Below are 25,000 nucleotides of genomic sequence, written 5' to 3'. Positions count from 1 at the left end.
AAGCAATAACATCTCCATGAAAACAAGTAGGTAGCAGACACTTCACCAGAAAAGTTGCACAGTGCACCTTTAAACCTCTTTTTATGAGTACTTGTAAATACTCAACAGTTAATACTTAACTTACATGTAAAAACATAAACATTAGAACAAATAAAAAATATACTATAGTGGTGTTGCATTCTGCCATTTTGTCCTTGGGCAAGACACCTCTCTTGCTTCTAGTGTAATAAGATACAAAAGAGTTAGATTATATTGGACCAAATTTCATGCTAGAATTAGAATTTTTGAACAAATGTCATATTTCAGATTTTTCACCTTTTTAGGGTCTGTCCATGTGAAACAAATGTGAAAAGTATTTTGCTTGTGTGCTTTCAGGTCTCCTTCTGGGTAAAATGGGGGAGCGTGGAGCCCCTCTGGTGAACGTATGCCAGTGCATCAACGAGTGCGTCATGAAGATTATTAACGCGGCCATGTGGTAAGAACGCACAAGTTATGGACAACATTCAACTTTTAAAAATACAAATCCACAGTTCACGCTTAAGTAGACTTAATGCTTGCCTGACTACTTCACTTAGTATGTGCTCCTATTATGCATGGGTTTCAGATAAATGATTCCTGATGCCATAGCAATCAATAATTTAAAACAAAATTATATATTATATGTTCCTCAGAATGTTTCACATAACAGGAAGTTGAATCTCATGAATACAATGTTTGATGGTTTAAAGTGCCTATCACAGTTTGGGCTAGTCATTTTAGTAAAACACAAGGCCAAAACTAATCTAATGTACACAGAATTAATATTGCCAAATAGAAATATAAGAAAACAGTTTTGTTGTGTTTAAAGTATCAGAAAAATGTGTTTCTTGGATGTAAATCGTGCCAACTCCTTACTTCCTGTAGTTTTCAACTTATTTTACAACATTTCTTCACAAAATGCTTCCTGACTGATGTAAACTGTAATTTATATTTACAACAAGTATTATCCCACCAAATTAAGTCAAAATCAGGCCCTTTAAATGAAGTCACATATATTTCTATTGTTGACTCAGGAGTGTAACACAGACTTTCTACACTACACTCTGTTGTAGTCCATGTTTAGTTCCAGTCTTGTCCCAGTTTTGTTCTAATCCCATTGAGAAAGTGTCAGAGAGGTGGAAAAAGGTTGTAGTTGCCAAGGTTTACGTTTCCACGACGACGTCAGTGCTCCCGTCTCAACTGTGAAATCCAAAGGTTAAGAACAGGACACTGCTAATGCACTGTTTACCTCAGCCACTGCTTATGACACAAGAGTTTAAAGATCCTATATTACGCAAAATTGACTCCTGTGAGCTTTAAGACATGTTAGAATGTTGTTACGTAATCAAAAAAATACCTGGAGTTGTGTTTTATTTCATTCACAATGAGTAAGCCTTTTTTTATTTAATTATTACATGCCTACATCTTCAAAGCTCAAAATGCTTTGTTCCATTTCATGATGTCATGTAGTGGTAGTTTTCAACTTACCTTTAGTAAGCCTTTAATAAGGGCTGAAATTATCCAAATCAATCTAGTGGTGTATGGAGTTTAAAAACACAGTGGAGCACTTCCTGTATTATGACATGACATCACAAGGTGGAACTGTGTGTCTTCCATTTGAGAGAAGAAATCAGCCTAAATATGCAGGGTTTGTGTGTTCAACACATACAGGACAATTGTCAGCTTGAAATCAGAGACTGTACAAAGAAGTGGACTAAGGGAGTGTGACATCATCCATAGTGTTCAGCTCCAGTCAAATGAAGCTCACCGAGGCTTGCAGTTATATGAGTGAATTTGGAGCCGAGTTCAATATTAGGAATACAAATTTATTTACTGACAAAATGGCAAAATAAAAAGGATCATGTAGAGCGAGTTAATACAAACTTTTTATTTTAATTTTAAGTCAAAATGACAAGGCTCACTGCAGCAGTTACAAAGAGAGGGGTGACAAATTTTCAAAGTAAAGTCAGTTGGTACCAGAGTCAATGGAGGTGGAAGTGTGGCGATGCTCACTTGCTATTTGGAAATCTGGAAATATATACATTTTTTGCAATTTATTGTGATAAGATCTATGGTTGCATTTGTTTCCAGGTATTTCCCATTTGGCATTGTGTTCTTGGTTGCCGGTAAGATTCTGGACATGCACGATCCCGCCCACTTGGGAGAGAAACTGGGGATGTACTTCATCACGGTGCTGTCTGGACTCTTTGTACACGGACTCATCCTACTGCCATTGTTCTTCTTCTTCTTCACTCGGAAAAACCCCTTCTCCTACATCCGAGGACTTCTGCAGGCTCTGGTCATTGCCTTGGCAACGTCATCCAGGTAATGACAGAAAATCAGTTTAGTTTAAGCGTGAGGGCAAAGTATATAAGTATATAATCTTGTATGTTGCCCAGTAACAGCTGCCAACCTAAAGTGACATACAGTAACTTAGACAAAAATACAAATTCCCCCCTTGCTTAGCTAAACTTTATTGATCCAAAAGGGAAATTATTTGGACACAGTAGCACACACATCATAATATATTATACTAACAAAGAGCAAAAATAGAAATGGTAATAAGAAATAAATAAATAGCAAAAACTATAAACTATAAATAACAAAAGACTGGTGTCAAATAAAGCATAATTGTAAAATGTATAAACAAACATTTACAATATAGAAAAAATATAAATCATAACATTACACAAGATGCATGAACAGTCCACACTCTTTATTATTTGCTATATACATAAATTAGTCCTCCATGTAAACAATGAGAAAAATGTCTTAGATAGTTTTTTATTGTTTTATTCTATTCGATATTCTCTACACAAGACAAAAAAGTCTTAAAGGTTCAATTTAAGACACAGATAGCAACTTAAAAAAGCAACTGTTAAAGCCACAATACGGATTTTGTTTTTATTATTTTGCTGTTTTTATTGCACTGAAAAAACTGTTCTTACTGTATGCACCCCCAGTGACATTGCTTTGACGCATTAATAACATGGATAAACTAGCAATTGTTTATTATAAATATAAAAAATACAATCACGCCCTTCAAGTAATTTTGCAGTTACAATTTTATATGCAAATGAGTTCTCTTTTATTAACATTGGAAAAATATTTGAAAGAATAACAACAGTAAAGAAAATATTGTGATGATTAGAATGATTGCTGATTTTTCTCATTATGCTGTAGTAAAATGTCCAATAAAGCTCTGCATGCTGAATATGTTTTATTTTATGTAGACTGTAATGAGTTGTACACTAGATATTAAAGGTGCATTGTGTAACTTTTCTAGTGGAGGGTTCTTCAAATGCTTTTCTTCATGGCATTAAACAGTTACAGGTTAGATCTGTGGAAAGGCAACCCCGCTCACAGTTAGAATACCTGTTTTTGTAATTATTTTTGAACTATAAAACCATCTGTAATTGATTAAATGTAAAGTAGAGCTGTTTAATGTCATATTTTGCGAAACATTCCAGGCTGAGCAATGAAATCTCCATAGAAACAAGCAGGTGATGGACCCCCAACCAAAAAGTTACATAGTGCTACTTTAATATATGGTCCCTAAACTAAAGTGTTACTAATATTTTTTCTCCAATGCCTGCTTTTGTCCACCTTCAGCTCTGCTACGCTGCCCATCACCATGAAGTGTCTATTGGAGAACTGTGGCGTGGACCGGCAGATCGCTCGCTTCGTGTTACCGGTCGGAGCCACGATCAACATGGACGGTACTGCTTTGTACGAAGCAGTGGCAGCCATTTTTATCGCTCAAGTCAATGAATACGACTTGGATTTTGGTCAGCTGGTAACTATTAGGTGAGAGTAAATTAGATTTTTGTATGTTTGGTGAACAATGAGTATCAGACCATTGAACTTATTTTAGTTTCAACATGCCATCTTCTAAATGTGCATTGTGTAACTTTTCTGGTGGAGGGTCTGTCACCTGCTTGATTCAATGGATATGTCATTGCTCTGCCTGGAATGTTCCGCAATATGACATTAAACAGCTCTACGTTACAATTTATTCAATTACAGGTGGTTTTATAGCTCAAAAACACCTAGAAAAGCAGGAATTCTGACTGTGAGCGGGGCTGCCTCTCCACAGATCTGACCTGTAACTTAGTCTGATAGAAAGGTTAAATACCATACCATGAAACATTTCAGACAAAGCAATGACATTTCTGCAGAGAAAAGCATTTGACAGACCACCAGAAAAGTTACACAATGCATCTTTAAAGGGAACATATGTCAGTTGGGTTTTATTACTAACTTACTCAAAGATGTATTTTGATTCTTGCATGTTTGGATTATTCTGTATTGCCCTTGAGGCTTCAGTGCTCAGAAAAAATATGTTTTCACTTACTCCCTATCTCCGCCCACTTTCTGCATGTGAAACTAAATTAGATTTTTTTTTTTAAAAGAAAGAAAGAAAGAAAGAAAGAAAAGAAAGAAAGAGAGACTAAACTAAGATTAAGACAGATCTAAACCAGTAATTCATAATAAAGCAGATACAATCAGACTAAAAAGACTTCTGATTAAAAAATCAGACTAAAATCAGCAAGAAATCAAATACAACAATGATTTTAAAAACTTAACATGAACTTTACCCATAACATTACCCAAAATATGGAGTAACTGAGTGAATTGGCATTAAAGGTGCATTGTGTAACTTGTCTGGTGGAGGGTCTGTCACCTGTTTGTCTCCATTGAGATGTGCCTATAATGTTCCACAGTATGGCTGTAAACTTTTATATAATATCCATGGAGACATGGAAGCCAGATTACAGGTAAGATTTGTAGAAAAGCGGCTTTACTCAAAGTAAGAATGTTTTTTTTTTTTTTTTTTTTTTTTTTTAAAGATATTTTTGAGCAAATAAAAGCAAGGCAGAACAGTTTAATACTTGTACAATTGAAACCAAAGCACTAATACCTCCATGGAGACAAACACGCTGTGGATGGACCCTCTCCATAAAAGTTACACAGTGCACCTTTAAGTTGAAGCCACAGTTGACTGGACCAGGGCAAAAGCTAGCACTGAACTGGTAAGTAAATGAAAACAGGTTAAAAAAAACAAAACAATCTTAGTTAGTAGTTTAATACCAACAATAGGTCCCATACAATAGATTGATAACATTACCATCTCCTGTATTTTCAGTATTACAGCCACAGCAGCCAGTATCGGGGCAGCCGGGATCCCTCAGGCTGGACTGGTTACCATGGTGATAGTCCTGACCTCAGTGGGATTACCTCCAGCTGACATCTCCCTCATCGTGGCCATTGACTGGGTCCTGTGAGTACTAAAACTGAGAGATACAGCAATTATAATATTAATGTACAAAATATTGACCTTTTTTTATTGCTCAAAATTACCTTTGAAAAAAGTTACTATTATGAACGGGGCCACCTGTAACTTGACCTTGTGGCTTCATCTGCTTGTTTTAATGAATAGATAGTGAATAACTAATTTAATAAGAGACTTAATGCCACAGTGTGTAACATTCTAGGCAAAGCAATAACCTACAATATTAAAGGTATTATTATAAATTGAACATCTTTTCTTTGTAATTCCCAGTGATCGTTTCCGGACCATGATAAACGTCTTGGGAGATGCCCTGGCGGCCGGGATCATGGCTCACATTTGTAAAAAAGACTTTGAGCGAGCGGCTTCAGCTGCAGGCAGCAGGAGAGGCTCCAAACGGGTACAGCTTACTCACAAAAACACTTCATAAATGAATGACTGGACTTAACAGACATTTATAAAACCAGAATAGTGGTAGATATTTTGGCAGGTATCACTTTTTACTATAGAAACTTGTTCAGAGGCCAGGTGTTTTTTATGTAAATATCCAATTTGTCTGCCATTTTGGAGCTGTAACAAAGTAACTGAAAGAGAAATATAAAATTAAACATTAGATGCATTGTGAAACTTTTTTGGTGGAGGGTATGTGAAATACAGGTCAGATCTGTAGAGAGGTGACCCTGCTCACAGCCAAAATGCCTCTTTTTTTTTAAAAAAGTATTTTTGAGCTATGGTTTTATAGCTCAAAAATGAGCCTGTAATTTCATAAACGTAAGTTAAAGCTGTTTAATGTCATATTGTGGAACATTTCAGACAGAACAAGGACATATCCATAAAACAAGCAGGGACCTCCAACCAAAAGGTTGCACCTTTAATCATTTATGACAATCACAGTTAAACATTATTAAAATTACCACATTCAAAATGATGGCCTACAGCAACTAAATGTACTTGTGAAAACACCTATGGCTGGTAAAAATAGTGAGCAGATAAAGATGTATGAAGGAATGCTAGTAAAATCTACAAGTTTATCTTGATAAAATATTTTATTAACTACAAATAGGCCTATCTAGATATTTTAGATCCCTGCCCTATACCAGCAAGTTCTGTGATCAGTTTTGAGCCTTTTGTGTTTGGCTCTCTCTGGTGGCCATTTGGAGAATTACAAACAAAAACATTATAGCAAATTCAGTAATACTCAAACTACTTGTGATTAATCTTTTCATTTTACACAGGACATCTCACATTTTTACATACAAAAAATAACAAAACAACTAATTACATATTTTTGTTTTTCTAGCGAGACACTGTAATTTCTGTGGGTACCCAGAGTGTGGCGCTGTCGGACGCTCCTTTGCTGCCTCATAAGTGTGACTATGTTTGTGATGTGGACGGAGACAGCGTGGTGGAGCGGCCCGTGCCCTGTTATAACCTCTGCCAAGTCTGAAGAACCGCGGATAACGTCAAAGTCAAGACCAAAAACTGTAAGGATGAACTGCCTTTGAGAGAGTTACTTGATAAAGAAAGAGAAGAGAAGATGCACTATTCGTGCTATGGTGTCGACATGGATCGTGCTATGCCTAAATTAGCTTTTTTAAAAGGGACCTGCAAAGGATTTTGGGACAAATTATTGGGCATAAGTAAAAATAAATAAATAAGGTGATTTTAGGATCAAGCTGGTCTTTATGTGAAAGTTTCATAGATCTGACCTGTAACTTGTGATAGAAAGGTTTAATGCCATACTGTGAAACATTCCAGACAAAGCAATAACATCTCCGTGAAAACAAACATTTGATGGTCACTCCACCAGAAAAGCTACATAATGCACCTTTAAATTAAAATGTATTAACAACAAATAAGAACTTGTAGCTTGTATATGGTAGAGTCAATAGATAAGTTCAGATAATAGTTTGAAACATTTTAATTTTCAGCGTTTTAATACATCAACAACTTTTAGCTGCCTGCTTTTTGAGGGTGATCACTAACCAGGAATTAGTCACTGTTGTAATGTGTAATGAGTCTGGACCTCCTCAGAGAGTTCAGTCTTCTACTGCAGAAATACATTTGGAAATGGGATAATTTTCTAACATTATCTGCAAAAGGATATCTTGCTATGTTCATTTGCACCTTTATATAATTAATTGAGTTTTTGTTTTGGGTTGAACGTCCATCATGGAAGATTCATGTTGTAGACTTACTGGACAAGACCATAGAAAAAAATGAAGTACTGTATATTTTGCAGTTAATGTGACTTCTTGTTGCCTTAAAATGGACTTTATGGATGGGGAAAACTTGAACGAAAAATAACAGAATGTACTGAATGTGTGTTTAGGTTTAATAAAGGAAATTATTTGTTTTTTACATTGATGTGATTTCTAATAAAAGCCAAGGAAACTTTAACGAGAGCTTGTTGTCCATTATTATTAATATTTCCATTACACATGATCACGTTTGAGTAGGTAAATTTATTTGTACTGAAATATAAATCAAAGTTTTTATGTAATATTGTACAACTCTAACTTAATGTAGCTTCAATTGATAAAAAAAAATAAACAAATACATGTTTATATGTTTAAAGTACAGAAACCCTGATTTAATTCCTTCAGGCCATCAAAAATAAAAAAAACACCGTGAAACGTTCAACAACAGAGGGCGCTATTGCTATTTGAAAACAACCAAACGCTTTCAATGCGTTCACTTTTCTATTTTTCAGCCTACAAATACAGAGATCCACCTCTATAGTCTCACAAAATAAACATATGGGCAATTCATGGAAAATTTGAGGACGTTTATCTTTTCAAACAATATAATATTTTGTTTAAATTTGTTCATCACTATAGTAACGCTCCTGATCGTTCACATTCCGAGCAATACACATAGATAGGCATTACGCAAAGATTTTTTTTGTTTGTTTGTTTTCATCAAACCAAACATAGGCCTGTATTTTAGTACTGGATTTGATAATAGGCTTGGCTAATGAATTGAGACAGTCGACGTTTCTAATTGAGTTGTTATTGCGTTACATCCGCGATAGCTGGTTTAAAATAGCTCATCTTTGCTCTCACATTTCTCGTTTGACATATTTAAAAATACTAATTACTCAACAATGAACTGACCCCTAGGGCAGCAACCACAGTTTCCACAGAGAATATGCTCCAACATGTCCCTCGCCTCCCACAATGAATGATACTTCATAATGGCATTTCAACTCGGAACAACACCGCCCTCTACTGACCATCCTGAGTCATATCTACTATAAGTGGCCACATGTAGTCCATTATTATCGTGTCCTATATGATAAGTGGGTCAACGTAAAGATTGGAGTAGATAAGGAAGTGTGGGCTGTTCCTCTGCTAAGAAAGTGTAATATTTGAAAGATGCTGAAATAATGTTAAAGATGCACTCTGCAACTTTTTGGTTGGGGCCCATCACCTGCTTATTTCTATAGCTATGTCATTGCTCTGCCTGGAATGTTCCACAGTATGATTAAATAGCTCTATTTTACATTTATTCAATTACAGGTGCCTTTATAGCTCAAAAATACCTAGAAAAACAGGCATTCTGACTGTGAGCGGGGTTGCCTGTAACCTGGTCGGGTTTGGTCTCCATGAAGATGAAAAGTTTTAATGCCATACGGTGAAATATTCCAGACAAACCAATAACACCCTCCACCAGAAAAGTTACACAGTGCACCTTTAATATTAACCAGGCTGGTGCCACCTAGTGCCTCCGCTCAAGCTCATTTCTCTCCAGCGACTAGGTCAGGAATCAAAGTTCACTAGACAGTTCGCAAAAACCCTGGAAGTGCAAGTTCAGGCACCAGCCAATCAGTGAAGAGCCGTACATTCAGTGTTGTCAACGATTCCCGAGATCGAGGATTTAAATAGAATGAATAAAGAGAATGTTTCGTGAATTTCATAAGGGGAAAGATGTTATTGCCCTTCTTCCTACGGGATTTGGGAAAAGCTTAATATAACAGGTAGCCCTGTTAGCACCGCATTACATATGTCACGACCAAATAACAGCGACTGGTTAAATGATAAAAAGTAGAGAGAACGAATTCTAACACTGCGAGGTCAGACTGTTTCTATGAAGTGAAACCGGCTGATGAATCAGGCTACTTTAATATAGGCCTAGTTGTGGAATTATCATCAGTGGGTTAAAGTTGCATTTATCTGTTTATTTTGTGAATCCAGATGTGCATACATGCATACATTGTAGGCAGAGAAATACATTCTTATTCCACTTTAAGAACTTGATGATTTTGGTTAGGAGTTAGCTAAGATAAAGATATTTGTGCATGTTTTAAATTGATGGGGTACTTAAAGAAACCCACTCAGACACAGACAGAACATGAAGAAACAACACAGACAGGCCCATATGGTCTGAAAATAGAACCAGAGACCATGTGTGAACTACCCTGCCACTATACCACCCATATAATAACAGAATTAAATGAACTCTTAACAGACGTGCCATCAAAAGTGTTCCTCAATGGAAAGAGTTTTTTTTTTTTTTTTTTTTTTTTTTTTTTGTATAATTGAAATGTGTATTCATTTATGTTCAAACACAAACAGAACAAAAAACAAAACAAAACATCGAGGTGTATTCATGATTTATATAAATGGACATAGCGTTCCTAATTGGAAGTGAGCGTGGGTGCACTTCTGGCTCCATCGATTCCGACTCCAATTCACTTTGTACTGAGAAACTGTCACCCATCTGTCTGTAACTGCTGCGGTGAGCCTTGTCATTTTAGCCTTAATATAGGGACAAAATAGCAAAATAAAAACACTAGGATAATGTAGAGCGGGTTAATACGAACATTTTAATTCCTATTCCTAATAAGGAGTAGGAATTAAAACGCTAGGAAATAATAGCTATCTTTTTTGCTGCTTTTTTTTTAGAATTGATTATTACCATTTATGTTTTTGCTTTTGTTATTATATTTATTGTGATGTGTGAGCTACTGTGTCCAAATAATTTCCCTTGTGGATCAATAAAGTATGTAGAAGTCTAAGTCTAAATCAGGCTCTAAATTCAACCCATAACTGCAAGCCTCATTGAGATCCGTTTGACTGAAGTCAGACGCTATGGCTGACGTCACACTTACTTAATCCACTTCTTTATAGAGTCAAAGGGTATACTTAAAAAAAAAAAAAAAACTGACAGAAATTAAACTTTTAGCTAAACAGTTGCAGACGTTGACAAACAAAAAACTATTTCTAATGCAGTCACAGCTTTTCTTCACATTTTGGCAGAGGTCCTCTCTAAAGTTCTCGTGTTTTTGTACGTGTACACACTTTCAAATCACCCACTGCCCCTTTTGTACCATTCTAGACTATTTTCTCCTTTTTGTAGTGAGCAACATTGTTAAACCCTAACCTATGTGAGTATTACATCATGTCATCTCTATGCTCTTGTATTCAGTCAGTCTTTTCCTGTGCGGGGAACACCCTCACTCACTCACACTCACTGTAACCTCTTTGGCAGCTGGGGCCTGCATTGTGCTAGACCAGCATTTTCTTTGTTTCATAAATGAGACAATAGCCAGCTGTAGCCTTAACACAGGAATTTAGGGAGATTCCACAACTTTATTTAAAGGATTGTGGGGAGGGAAGCGTCTGGGGAGAGTGTAGGAGTGATCCATCTCAAGTTTATATTCCCATGGGGTATTGGAGAGTTTATAGAAGCTTTTAACTGATAACAGGTTGAGTTTTAGAGTGCGTCACAGTCCATGGAGGTACACATGTGTTTCTTCAGAACTGTCAGACTCAAACATTATGTCATGCCCTACTTTATCCTGCAAGAGGCCCATCCTAAAGGTGCAATATGTAACTTTTCTGGAGGTTCTGCCATGTCATTGTTCTGCTTGAAATGTGCTCGTGTCTGTATAGTGTTATAATCTATGACACCCGTGGATTATTATGTTATCATTTGGACACTTAAAATAGCAATATTCATCTAAAACTACCTAATTCAAGAAATAAGTACGTTGATTTCTGCTTTAGAAATCAGTGGTGTCCAATGGGAGCTCTTCTGATGGATAGCTGCAGGTCACACATGCCAGCATTTTTTTTTTTTTTCCATTTGTACCAAAATGTCTATGCAACGCTGCCGAATCCTACATGTATCACCAATTAACAAAATAAAATTGAAGAATGAAGTAAGTGGAAAGCAGTGGGTGTTTGCTGGTAGCGACGAAAAAGGGGACTGATCAGCAAAATAGTATCTTAAAAGTAAGTGATTAAAGATTGTTTAAAGGTGCACAAATCACACTGAATACAACTTCAGGTGCGTAAAGAAATAATAGATCTTGGTTAAAAGCTCTAAAATGTAAATTTTGCAGAATATGCCTGCTTTAAACATATCTATTTTGCAGTTATTGAATTACATTTGTTTTATGTCTCAACAAGTTAAGTTTAATGCTATATTGTGGTAGCCTGATTCATCAGCCGGTTTCACTTTATAGAAACCATCTGACCTCGCAGCATTAGGATTTGTTCGCTTGACAATACGTGGGTATTTTTTTATTTATTCAACCAAATGGTGCTATTTGATCGTGACATATGTAATGCACCACTAACGGGGCTAACTGGTATATTAAGCTTTTCCCAAATTCTGTAGGAAGAAGGGCCTTTCCCCTTGATAAAATTCAACAAACATTCCCTTTGTTCCGGCTTTAAATCCTCAATCTCGGGAATTGTTGCCAACACAAACTGTATGGCTCTTCACTGATTGGCTGGTGCCCAAACTCGTACTTCCGGGGTTTTTGCGAACCGTCTAGTGTATTCCGATTCCTGACCTAGTCGCTTGACAGAAATGAAATTGAGCAAAGGCAATAGGTGGCGCCAGTCTGGCTGATATTGTGGAACATTCAAGGCAAAAAAATAACAACAATAATCTTCATGAAGACAAGCTGATGTAGGACCCTCACCCAGAAATGTTACACAGTGCACCTTAAAATAACTGAATTATGTAACAATTTATCTATTCCTACTAGACAGCTCAGGTTTGATTATTATTATTATTAAGATGTTGGGTCTGTGCAGTTTGCCTATTCTTCCTGTGTCTAATCCATGCACAAATGCAAATACTCCAGTTAGTCATGACTCCACACTAAGCCTAGCTCATGATGTGAAGATGGGTTCCCAGGTGCTGTGCTGAGGTTGCCCCAGCAACAATGAAGGGTGGGTCAAATGCAGAGGAGAAATTTCCCTATGGTGACAAATGAGTGTACCTGAACCTTACGCAACCAGGAACATACTTTGCACACCCGATTTTACACCTTACACTTAAAGGTCCGATATTACACAGAACTGACTCTTGTGAGCTTTAAGCCATGTTATAATGTTGTAACTCTATATTAGACATGAGGGCGCCATGTATTTCCTCTCTCACACCTTTTTAAAGTATTACGATGGAACAGTAGTAGTAGCTGCGGTGGTGGTAGCAGTAGCAGCAGCAGTAGTAGTAGTAACAGTAGTAATAGTAGTGGTAGTGGTAGTAGTTGTTGTAGCAGTTGCAGTGGTAGTAGTACTGAGTGCGCACTGTATTTCCCCTCTCACACCTTTTTAAAGTATTACGATGGAATAGTAGTAGTAGTTGCGGTGGTGGTAGTAGTAGCAACAGAAGTAGTAGTAGTAACAGTAGTAGCAGTAGCAGCAGCAGTAGTATTGGTAGCAGTTGGGGTGGTAGTAGTAGTCGTATTGAACTAGCAGTAGAATACTACAAAAACTTATTTTATAGTATAGTATAGTATAGTATAGTATAGTATAGTATAGTATAGTATAGTAAAGTATAGTAGTGGGGGTAGTAGTTGTGGTGGTAGACGTAGGAGTAGTAGTTGCAGTAACAGTTGTAGTAGCAGTAGTAGTAGACTACTACAGAAACTTATTTTATTATTTACGGTTCAACAGTAGAAGTTGATATTATGTTCAACTGACACATTTTTATCAGTTTTGACAACAAATAGCGGTTACTTAATAGACCCAGCATGTAACTCTATATGAGACATGAGTGCGTCCTGTATTTCCTCTCTCACACCTTTTTAAAGTATTATGATGGGACAGAGGACACACGCCTCTCTCTCTCATGGTGTCAACTTCCAGGCCCCAGGGAATCTACAGCTCATGCTTCCTACTCACTTTATGACAGGCCTGGGAACAGTGCAAAGAGATCCATGGTGTTCAGAATTTCAGAAGATAAATTAGGACCATTGCCATAGTGACTGACAATTTTAAACTAAATATTTTATCTTTCCAATGGGAGAAAGTCCTCAAAATGTTGCATATGACAGGAAGTTGAAAGCCATGAATAGTGAAGGCTGTACAGGATACTCCTTATCAGCTTTTTGCAATAATGAATTAGATTATGGAAAGCTAAACTTGACTTCTAAATATTTTACAAATTAATGTACTTTTACTTAGTTTTATTAGCTCTGTATATTAGCATTGGTAGCAGTAGCGGTAGTAGTAGTCAGTGGTGGCACGTAACAAAGTAAAACTAGTAATATACTTAAGTAAATATTTTAGGTATCTGTACTTTACTTAAGTATATTTTAAAGTGGATACCTGTACTTTTAATTAAGAAACTAAATTGAGTACTTCCACCACTGGCAGCAGCAGTAGTAGTAGTAGCAGCAGTACTAGTAGTAACAGTAATAGCAGTAGTAGTAGTAGTGGTGATAGTATAGCAGTTGCAGTAGACAGGCATGGGAATTCTGAAGACTACTGAAGGCTGAACAACATACTCCTTATCAGCTTTTGTAAATATTAATCAAATTATGTGGAAAACTATGACTTCTACTGATTTTACAAACTATGGTATTTTCACTAGATTTTATTAGGGGGGGAAATATTTTGACACACTGATAAACTACAGAGTTGAAAAAGTTGAAAAGTAACATGATCCTTAACTTTTCAAATGGGTTGCTGGTCTCCAAGGAGATCTTATTGCTTTGTCTGAATGTTCCACAATATGTCAGATGTTTTTGTTCACCCCCAAAAAACAAAAATGTTACATGGTGCATATGTAGCAATAAGATCATGAAGAGTTAGTGTTAAACTGATTAAAATTGAACCTTCAGCTTTAAAGATGCACTGTGTAACTTTTCGGTTGGGAATTAGTCATTGCTCTGCCTGGAATGTTCTACAGTATGACATTAAACAGCTCTACCTTACATTTATTAAGTAACAGGAGGTTTTACTGCTAAAAAATACCTTTTAACTGTGAGTGGGGTTGCCTCTCCACAGATCTGATATGTAACGTTATCTGCTTTAGTGTCCATGAAGATAGAAAGGTTTAAGACCAGACTGTGAAACATTCCAGACAAAGCAATAACATAAAAGCATCTGATGGACCCTCCACCATAAAAGTTACACAATGCACCTTTAGCAAAACTTAAATATTATCTTTGTGGAATTCTTTTTGCCTACTTCTCAAGATGACTACTGTACACAGTATTTAGTATTTAGTCCAGTTTTGTAGTATTGCGTGCCTTAAAACAGGCCTTCACAGTGGGAGTTTGGTCCATGCCCGCTTTTAGTAAACTCCCTACTTCCTTACATTGACAATAGACCAAAGTTAGAGGTTGGGAGGAATGAAAGATCAGGAATTACTCAAGGTTAAATGGTGCGTTCAGAATCACTCCCATGAGAAAAAGTCACTACAAGCTGCTCCAGTGAAATCCTAACTATGTGGGTCATTTGGCAGTAATTGTCACACACTCTCAGATCACCGCACAATGGCAGGAAATAGGCAAAACAGTAACACAACTTCTACACAAGTACAGGAGCAAAGGGCTGTTTAAGGACCCAAATTACACGATTTTCTGATCTGTGTTATAATGCTGTTTCCTCATCACAAACATACCTGGAGTTGTATTTTGTTTCATTCACGTGTTTGACACACACATTTTTCTCTCAAACAGAAAACACTCTGTTACACCTGTTGTGATGTCATGTGGTAATGCAGAAAGTGCTCCACTGTGTTGTTAAACTCCATATACCTTCACTTATTGCCAATCTATTAAATCTATTAAATAACAGGTAAAAAGGTAACTATTATTAAAAATGCAACAATACAAAATCATTAATCTTGAGGAAAAGAAGATTCAAATACACTAATAAACAACATAAAAATAACATTGGTTCCTTCTATTGTTGCATTGGAGGCTTGAGTAATTAGTAAGAGCAGGTAAAAGGTAGCTTGTTAACTTGAAAACTACTGCTTCGTGACATCACAAGGTGCAATAGAGCATTCTGAGTTTTGGAGATATAGATAGAGTAAAAATGCTGGATTACTCAGACATGTGTGACTGGAACAGAACACAACTCCAGGTATGGTTTTGAGGAGGTAAAGACATTATAACATGATTAAAAGCATGACAAAAAGAGTAAATTGTACATAATATAGGACCTTTAAGTAAATCATGATATGCATTTTTGTTACCAGATTCAGTAATTGTATAGTAGCAGTAATATATGCGGTTTGAGCTACATCTTTACTACTGTGATTTTGGACCAGAGCCTTATTGGCAGTGATCTATGTCATTTGTCTATGTTGTTTTTACATTTATAAACCTTTGCACACTGCCTACCTTATATCTACCAAATATATACTGCTAAAAAATGCAAAAATGACAAAGTGCCAACTACATAAACAGGTTGTGACTTCAGTTGCACCAGTGTAAAACATATATTTCTGTTTTCTTTTTAATTGTCTCGGGGGAGTACTTGCATTCTTGGAGTTGTCTTTAAACTGAGGAATGAGTACAGAGAAATGCCCTTGAGGTTTATAAATACTATAAATACAGTAGGGAGGTTAATGAGAGAAAACATTATAAACTGTATAAAGGATAACACTGGGCAAACACTGATTCCAACAATAATATTTTTTCATTTTGCATATATTACTTACTATCATAACTGTGGAAATAATGTATATAATCTGCATACAGAATTGTAAATGTTTAGCGTAATCTTAAAGCGTTAAAGGTGCACTATGTAACTTTTTGGTTTGGAGTTCGTTTCTATAGATATGTCATTGCTCTGTTTAAAATGTTCCACAGTATGACATTAAACAGCTCTACCTTACATTTATTCAACTACAGGTGGTTTTATTGCTCAAAAATACCTACAAAAACAGGTATTCTGACTTTGAGTGGTGTCACCTCTCCACAGATCTGACATGTAATGGTCTGGTTTGGTCTCCATGAAGATTAGGCCTAGGTATCATTCAGGTTTAATGCCATACTGTGAAACATTCCAGACAAAGCAAGAACATCTCCATGGAGAAATGTAAAAAAGTAAAAAGCACTGGTCCAAGAGGTCACTCAAAGATCACTTCAGTATTTGGGATACTTACATGTAACTGTAGGAGTAAGGGTTTCATTGTAACATCTGATTTATAATTTAAGTTAATGCAATCAAAACTAAAACTAAACTTCCAGTAATTATCTGATTCAGGTATTTCAGGAGAATATACCACACAAGAAATGCAAAACTTCAAAATGAATCATACTGACAAGATAAAACTTGAGTCATCTGTAGACTTACTCACAGAAGAGAAACCAAAACTTTGTGTACAAATATGGGGCAAGAAAACTATACATAGAATCCCAATGTGCCCACAATATAGATAAGAATACAATTTGTATTGCAATTTAACCACTGTAAATAGTGCAGAAAAGGTATTAACATATTTGCGCGGTAACATAATTAATCTTTGTAGCAGCTCAACCCGGAAAAGAGCAGTCACTGGGGTCAGGGCAGGGTCAATGGTCAAAGTGGATAGGTCGTTGGCTCATTAACATGCTGCTACAAGTTAACCAAGAATTTATGTTTATAGACCTTAAGGAAAACTAAACTCCTCTGATATATGACGTCATAATATGAAATTCAAGTTATCCCTAGAATCCAAATAGGTAAGTTCATATGTTAAGTAGAATAATCGATTTTTCATTCTGTCCATAAGGCTATAATGTTAAAGGTGAGTTGTGTAAATTTTCTGGTGGAGGTTCCATCACCTGGGTGTCTCCAAAGAGAAGTTATTGCTTTTCCTAGAATGTTTCACAGTCTGGTATTTCATTTCTTTAATAACCATGGGGACAACCATCAGGCCAATTTTTTACAGGTCTGATCTGTGGAGAGGTGACCCAAACTTAAAATAATAATGGGTTTTTCATCTTTAATTACATTTAATCACATACTGTTGAATGTTTCAGGGAAAAAAATAACTTTTCCATTGAGACAAGATGGTAGCGGACCCCGCACCTGGAAAGTTTAAGAAGGGGGACCGAAGGGTGTGTTCCAACTACAGGAGAATCACACTCCTCAGCCTCCCTGGTAAGGTCTATTCCAGGATACTGGAGAGGAGAATCCGACCAATAGTCGAACCTCAGATTCATTAGGAGCAGTATGGTTTTCATCTAGGTCATAGAGCATTGGACCAGGTCTTTACTCTCCATATGGTCCTCAAAGGTTCATGGGAGTTTGCCCAACCAGACCACATGTCCTTTAGGGATCTTGAAAAGGACCGGCGGAGCGGTGTTCGCATTGCTGGCAGTAAGTTAGACCTGTTCAAGTGTAGGTTGGACTCCGCCAGGGCTGCCCTTTGTCGGCGATTTTGGTAATTGTTTTTATGTAAAGAATTTCTAGGCACAGTCAGGGGCTGGAGAGGGTCCGGTTTGGGGACCATGGGATCTCATCTCTGCTCTTTGCAGTTGATGTTGTCCTAATGACTCCATCAAACCTGGCCCTGCAGCATGTGCTGGCACAGTTTGCAGTCGAGTGTGAAGCGGCTGGGATGAAGATCTACTCCTCCAAATCCAAGGCCATGGTTCTCGACTGGAAAAAGGTGGCTTGCCCTCTCTGGGTGGGTGGAGAGTCCCTGCCTCAAGTGGAGCAGTTCAATATTTCAGGGTCATGTTCACGAGTGAGGGAAGAATGGAGCATGAGATTGACAGGCAGATCGGTGCAGCGTCGGCAGTGATGTGGTCGCTGTATCGGACCATTATAGTGAAGAGAGAGCTGAGTTGAAAGGCAAAGCTCTCAGTTTACTGGTCATTCTATGTTCCTACCCTCACCTACAGTCAGGAGCTTTGGGTAATGACCAAAAGGAGAAAATCACGGATACAAGTGGCCGAAATGAGTATCCGCAGGGTAGCTGGGTGCTCCATTAGAGATAGGGTGAGGAGCACGGCTACACGGGAGGAGCATGGAGTAGAGTCGCTGCTCCTCCACGTTGAGAGGAGCCAGCTGAGGTGGATTAGGAGGCCCCGGGGAAGACCTAGGACACGCTAGCCTGGGAACGCCTCGGGGTCCCTGGAGGAGCTGGAGGAAGTGTCCAGGGTGAAGGAAGTATGGAAGTCCCTGTCTAGACTGCTGCCCCTGTGACCCGGCCCCGGATAAGTGGAAGAAAATGGATGGAAGTTCCTAGTTTGTAAATTTTGCTCATTGACAATGGCAATAAAACTTCTAAAATCTGATTCTGATTTTAATTCTACACCCACATTTTATAATACTATTTGTAATGTCCAATAAATGTCCAATAAAGATAATAGTCAAATCTCATTATCTTTATTGACATAATAAAAATACGCATATTATTGCCATGGTCTACTTTGTTTTAGTGATTTATTAAGCTAATGATCAGATGTTAGTCTGTGAAATGTTCTTAAGTTTCTATCTATAAAATATAGGCCAATAACATTTTTGCTTCTGAATACAATTGGAAAAAAAAAAAAGTAGTTTTTAATATTCAACAAAATTGCAGGATTGGCAGTCTATTTGTGGTATAATACAGTTACAGTTGAAATGGGCTAAAAAAAAAAAAAAAAATCTTATCTGAATTTTAAAAAAATTGCTGTGTATCTATGTGTTTTAAAGGTGCACTGTGTAACTTTATGGTTGGTGGGTCCGTTTCTATGGATATGTCATTGCTCTGCTTGGAATGTTCCACAGTATGACTGTTACGGCCCCAGGCCTTGGTTCTAATTTGTGTGATTTTTGCCAAGTTCTCCTGATTCCTGCTGCAGGAGCCCTGGTCCGTGATTGGTGGGGCAAGTCTACTCCCACCTCACCTGCAGCCACTGCCCCCTATTTAAGGAGATTGGCAGCACCTGTTCGGGGCTGCTGGCCTTGGTGGCCAGTATGCCATTTAGTGTTTGTTTGTGTGTTTAGTTTAGTTCTGTTTTGTGCCTTTTTTGATATGGTCACTTGATTCTGTTTGTGGGTTTATGTGGTTTAATTTGGGGAACTTGTGTTTTGGTTTAGTGTGTGTCCCTAAGTTTTACCACTCGTTTTTGTGTAAGCCTGCATGACCCCTTTTCTGGCACAAAACTCTGTTTATTCTGTTGTTCTGTTTCTTAGTTTAGGTTGTTTTCTGTATATTTTAGTCTGTTTTGTTAATTTACCTTTACATTCCTGTTAATTAAACATTATTTAATTTATTCCATTTTACATCTTGGTTTTATTTTTTTGTTACTTCCCTCATCCCAAACGAGCTGGGTCGTAACAATGACATTAAACAGCTCTAACTTATATTTATTGCAATACATGTGGTTTAATAGCTCAAAAATATCTAGAGCATGGCCTGGTTTTGATTCCATGAAAATAGAAACGTTTAATACCATACTGTGAAGCATTCAAAACAAAACAATAACGTCTCCATGGAGAAATGTATTTGACAGACCCTCCATCAGAAAAGTTACACACTGCCCCTCCTTGTATATAGTAATTAAAAATTAAAAACAAACTATTACATCTTTTAAAAGGTGAAAAGTGTTCAAAATGGCATGTATAAACAGGAAGCTGAAACTCATTTATAAAAGTCAATTGAGGAACAGACTCGTGGTTGTATTTAAATAAAACACACTGTTCCTATAATCTCTCCATGTTTCAAGTTTTATTGGGGGGTTGATGTAACCTACCTAATTACAGCCCGCCTTCAGCTTGGATCCATAAAGGGAGTCCTCGAGCATCAAAGCACTTCTCTGTCTGGAAATAATAAGCAACAGTCCTTAAAATTGTATATAATGCAAAAGCAGAGGTGGGCTTATTCTGTGTGAACAAACTAAATGATTAGAAGCAACATCTGCAGCCCGCATTAAGATGAGTAAAATTTAAAACAACCTTAAACCATAAGAACTTTAGTGTTAGAATCTATTCAAAGTTATTACTACATTTGTAATTACATTATTGAGTGTTTGTGTGATTAGGCTGATGATTAACTCAAATTGGTGGGATAGTTAAAGGCATAGTGTGTAACTTTTCTAGTGGAGGGCCCATCACCTGCTTGCTTTAATGGATAGACCTGTCACAATAATTAATATGCTCACCTAGCTGAAACAATATATTCTGGGGATCAATATTTAACATGTGTACATTTTCTTAATAAAATTGGAGAGAAAATGTGGTATTTTTGTTGTAATACAATTAGATATGAGCTGTAAAAGGTTGATTAAGTGATTCCTGTGGCTAATTATTATATTATTTGGTATGGCTCAGGCCTGTTGATGAAACTGTCTATTTAAAAATGGTTTCCTGGGATTATCTCGCTATATTGTCATGGTTTCAGTGATAAAGGGTAGGTTCAATATTATTGTTTATCTCAGTATATCTCTGTATCAATGTGTCAAGCTTCAAAATGCATTATTGTGACAGGCCTATTCATGGAAATGTTAATACTTCGGTCATAAAGTTCCACAGTATTAAACTGCCTATCTAATAATCCACCTTTTAAGTGATTTGGACAGTAAAAACTACAATAATGCAGAGGATATACTAAAATATATTTTAAACATTAATTTAAAAAATGAAAGTGAATTAAACAATATAGTTTGTGGAAAATATATTATTTTATTTAAGTTCAGTTTTAAGATTCAAAAAACGTGTGTGCCATTGGAATTTTCGACCAAGGCTCTAAGGGGTTCAAGTAAAGATCGATAAAACTGCATTAAAGAAAACCTGCATTCAGAAAAATACTGAACTACCACAGTAAATACATAATTTGAATCAGCCTAGCAGGAGTGTATTTAAAACCATACCACTATTAATAATGAATATGATGAGATAGCATAATAAAAAGTGCATTACATTTATGTCAGATGCCCTTCCAAACACAATTAATCATCTGTATTTGCTAGTCATTTCCTAAATAGAAGAATTGCCTATTTTTTGTTGCCATGTAGAGAGGAGAGAAGGACTAACCCAGAAAAAAAACATAAATAAAGAAACTGGGACTAAACCAGGTCCATTCAAGAACAATTTTACTAAAACCTCAAACATATATTAAAGTTCTCAAATTTACTCTTGTGAGTTTTAAACCATGTTATAATATTGTTACCACACTAAAAACATACAGGGAGTTATTTTTCTTTTCGTTCACACACGTTGAGTAACTCTTTATTAATAACTGTCTACATCTCCAAAGTTCAAAATACTGTGTTCCACTTTGTGATGTCATGAAGCGGCAATTTTCATGTTAACGGCTCCCTTTTACCTTTTGCCTAGAAGACATTGGCAGTTCCAGGGCTGCAATTATCCAAATAATTCTAGTGTAGGTGTGTGGAGTTTAAAACCACAATGGAGCACTTTATGTATTACCGCATGACATCACAAGGTGGAAGAGAGTGTTTTCTGTTTGAAAGAAGAAACTCAGCCTAAATATACAGGGTGTGTGTGTGTGTGTAATGTATGTAAATGTAACAAAGCACAACTGCAGGTATGTTTTTGATGGGAAAACATTATAACATAGATGAGAAAATAGAGTAATATGGGCCCTTTAATATGTTTGTGCATTGTCCTTGATAAATGAATTCAAGTCAGAAAATATTGTCAAACAAAGTAGTGCAAACCATAATGGACCACCTCAGTAGCTTATTTAAATCCTCCCCTCTCTGCCCAGCGCCCCCCAGCCCCCCTCTCTCCCATCTCTCTAATAACAGTCCGTATCCACTATCACTTTTGTACCTCCATAGCTCCTCTCCGCTCCACCTCCTTTAACTCGCTCTCTCTCTGCTACTGCTCCGTACAGAAATGCAGCCAAGCTTGATCTGACTTGTCCTGCCTACAACCTACAACTTACTCAACCAACTCATTTTGCGCCGTTTTCTCCGCGTATTCCGGTACTTTCTGTTCTGCAAACGCGTTGACATGGCCATTTTTGTATCGCCACAGTGTCTGGGAATGATTATACTCGGGGCCGTGCTTATTCAAACCATCGCCGTTTCTGTCAGTTTCATGTACTTCAACCAAGTCCTTAGCACGGTAAGATACGCGCTCTAATCACGTGGTAGACCGTTGTTACTGGGTTAAACTTTAGTGGGAATTGCACCAACAGCCATGGCACGGTTTCCTTTCCTGTTATTACTTCTCTATAGTGACATAAAGTGGTGCTGGCATTGCTAAAGCCATTTCTTTAACTGGGTAATTTGATTCAATGTAGATGCGTAATACAATGAAATGATTCGTGCCATACGATTCACACTGCACGCCTGTACCAAATTTACGGTTAAATTTCAAATAGAAAACTATTATTTAGGCATTATTACATGAAAAAACATCATTTTTTGTTAAGAATACCTTGATTGGATGATCGTACCGCTGCGTAAACTTCCGAGTGAGTAAATGGCACGTGTCTGTATTTTAAGTTTATGTTATATTGTTTTGTTTGCACTTTTCTTGTTGACAGATGAAGGAAAGTTTTTCTAGGAGCAGCGTGTCTTGTTTGATGAACTCAAATCCACCCTCTGGGCTTCAGGACAGCACCGCCGAGGGGAAGAAGAGCGACCCCTGCTGGCAAGTCACACAACAGCTCCAATCCCACATAGAGAAGGTCCATTTTCTATTGCCTTCTGTTGATGTTTAATTTTAGTTTGGTTGGCTATAAGGTTAATGGGAGGTCATTTAAAGGTACACTATGTGACTTTCTGTGAGGATGCACCATCGACTGTCTCCATGGAGATGTTCATGATTGTCTGAAATGTTCCACAGTATGGTCAAAAATGTATCAATAAGCATCTCTCATCAAGTTACGGGTGAGAGCTGTGGAAAGGTGATCAAACTCACAATAAGAATGCATGTTTATTAAGGAATTTCTGAGGAAAAAATAGGAGGGACAGATATGTGCAATGTCATTCTGTGAAATATTCCAGGCAGAGCAATAATTTCTCCATGGAGAGCAGCTGGTAGCAGACTCCTTACCGGAAATGTTACATTGCAACTTTAATGCAAGCAATACACTGGCTTTGAAATACTTTTTCTGGAAGTAATTGTGGAAATTTATAATGCACAACAACCTAAAATATGTACTTTTGTCTTCAGGCAATGGAGGACAAATTTCAAAATGAGATCTCCAAAACTATGAAAAGTAAGTCCATATTGCTCACCTACTTAAATATGACATAATTTCATTCATCAAATATTACATACTTTTTTCTGTTCCAGATGAGTTGACGGCCGTGTTGCCGTTGTTGGGTCCTGCGATTCGAGGAGTTCCTCTCCCCAAGGTGGCCGCTCACGTGACTGGAGTCGCATCGTCCAATGAGAACTCTGCAACAGAAGGTGAGGGCCATGGGTTAGAATGTGTGCACAGTATTTACAACTTTCTCATAATCACAGAATAATATTAGAAAGATTTATCAATTTATATAAACAATTTAGGTTTAAAACTCAATTGAGGACTTTTATTGTTGTTTTGATTCCACCTTGGTTTCAGTCACAGTAGTGCATATGTAAACATGATTGTATTGTTGGTTGAATATTACTACTTGTGTTTTATCAGCATTGCTTTTCTGGTGGGGGGGGCTTCACCTGCTTGTTTCCAAGAAGATGTCATTGCTCTGCCTGGAATGTTCCACAGTATAGCATTAAACTTATATATCTTTCGTGCATTCGGTTACAGGTGTTTTCATTGCTCAAAAATACCTCAAAAAACATGCATTCTTACTGTGAGTGGGATGACCTCTTCACAGATATAACCTGTAACTAGGTAACTAGGTCTTCATTGAAATAGATAAGTTTAATGCCATACTGTGAAACATTCCAGACAAAGCAATAACATCCCCATAGAGGCAAGCAGGCGGTGGACACTTTACTAGAAAAGCTACACAGTGTGCCTTTTAAATAGCCTTATAATCATGCTTTATTATCATTGAGAAATGGAAAACTGCCAAAAGGGAGAGGAGTGATCATTGACTTCCGATCTGTCACAAAGCCATCTTTAAGTTTGTGCGTTTCTCGTCCGGGCCCCGAGGACTTCTGAGGGCAGAGAGGGAGGAATGTGCTGCAGGCGACTCCCTGTTTAATCCTCATACCTGCGTCCATCAAACCAGAGCTGTGTGTCCCTTTGTGAGACTGACACTGCCCCGTTTCCTGAAGCCATTGTTTACATGATTACTCATTACGGGCTCAACTGAAAGACTCAATTGAAGGTGTTTATTTTGGCAGCGGTTTGTTTGTAGTAACACGAAAGACAAAGTCCACTATGATCTACTGTGAGGATACTTGCCTACACAGGGAAATATTAAAGGTCCTATATTACACAGAATATTAGTTAGAATGTTACCTTGTTGTTACCTCATCATAAACATACCCAGAGCTGTGTTTTGTGTCATTCACACATGTTTCAGTAAACCTATATTATTAGTCTGAGCGCATCTCGAAAGCTCAAAATGATCTGTTCCACCTT

The 25,000-nt window shown here is 37.2% G+C and overlaps 3 protein-coding genes across 3 annotated transcripts in view; 2 read left to right on the top strand and 1 right to left on the bottom strand.

Annotated features, from left to right (window-relative positions):
- The window catches only part of LOC129409397 (excitatory amino acid transporter 5-like), an 8,355-nt gene extending 647 nt beyond the window's left edge, over positions 1–7,708 (top strand). Inside the window, exons 3-8 of the mRNA XM_055155344.1 lie at positions 354–475; positions 2,110–2,343; positions 3,631–3,825; positions 5,165–5,299; positions 5,582–5,708; positions 6,609–7,708. Coding sequence (XP_055011319.1) covers positions 354–475; positions 2,110–2,343; positions 3,631–3,825; positions 5,165–5,299; positions 5,582–5,708; positions 6,609–6,755 — 960 coding nt within the window. The 3' untranslated portion in view covers positions 6,756–7,708. The remainder of the gene's footprint in view (positions 1–353; positions 476–2,109; positions 2,344–3,630; positions 3,826–5,164; positions 5,300–5,581; positions 5,709–6,608) is intronic.
- A 14,570-nt stretch (positions 7,709–22,278) lies between these two features.
- Positions 22,279–24,107, top strand: LOC110155009 (tumor necrosis factor ligand superfamily member 10-like). The gene is made up of 4 exons (XM_055162048.1): positions 22,279–22,578; positions 23,003–23,146; positions 23,635–23,680; positions 23,758–24,107. Exons 1-4 carry the CDS (start codon positions 22,465–22,467, stop codon positions 23,934–23,936), a joined length of 483 nt encoding a protein of 160 aa, XP_055018023.1. The 5' UTR covers positions 22,279–22,464; the 3' UTR covers positions 23,937–24,107.
- Positions 24,108–24,447: 340 nt separating this feature from the next.
- stag1a (stromal antigen 1a) overlaps positions 24,448–25,000 on the bottom strand; it is a 38,101-nt gene continuing 37,548 nt past the window's right edge. The window contains exon 19 of the mRNA XM_055155337.1: positions 24,448–24,684. Within this exon, the coding sequence (XP_055011312.1) occupies positions 24,448–24,684 (237 nt within the window). The remainder of the gene's footprint in view (positions 24,685–25,000) is intronic.

This window comes from Boleophthalmus pectinirostris, unplaced genomic scaffold, assembly GCF_026225935.1.
Source record: "Boleophthalmus pectinirostris isolate CB_2022bp ecotype Guang Dong unplaced genomic scaffold, ASM2622593v1 HiC_scaffold_10, whole genome shotgun sequence".
NCBI lineage: Eukaryota > Metazoa > Chordata > Actinopteri > Gobiiformes > Gobiidae > Boleophthalmus > Boleophthalmus pectinirostris.
Note: the sequence above shows the minus strand (reverse complement) of the source record. Positions and strands in the feature narration are given on the sequence as shown.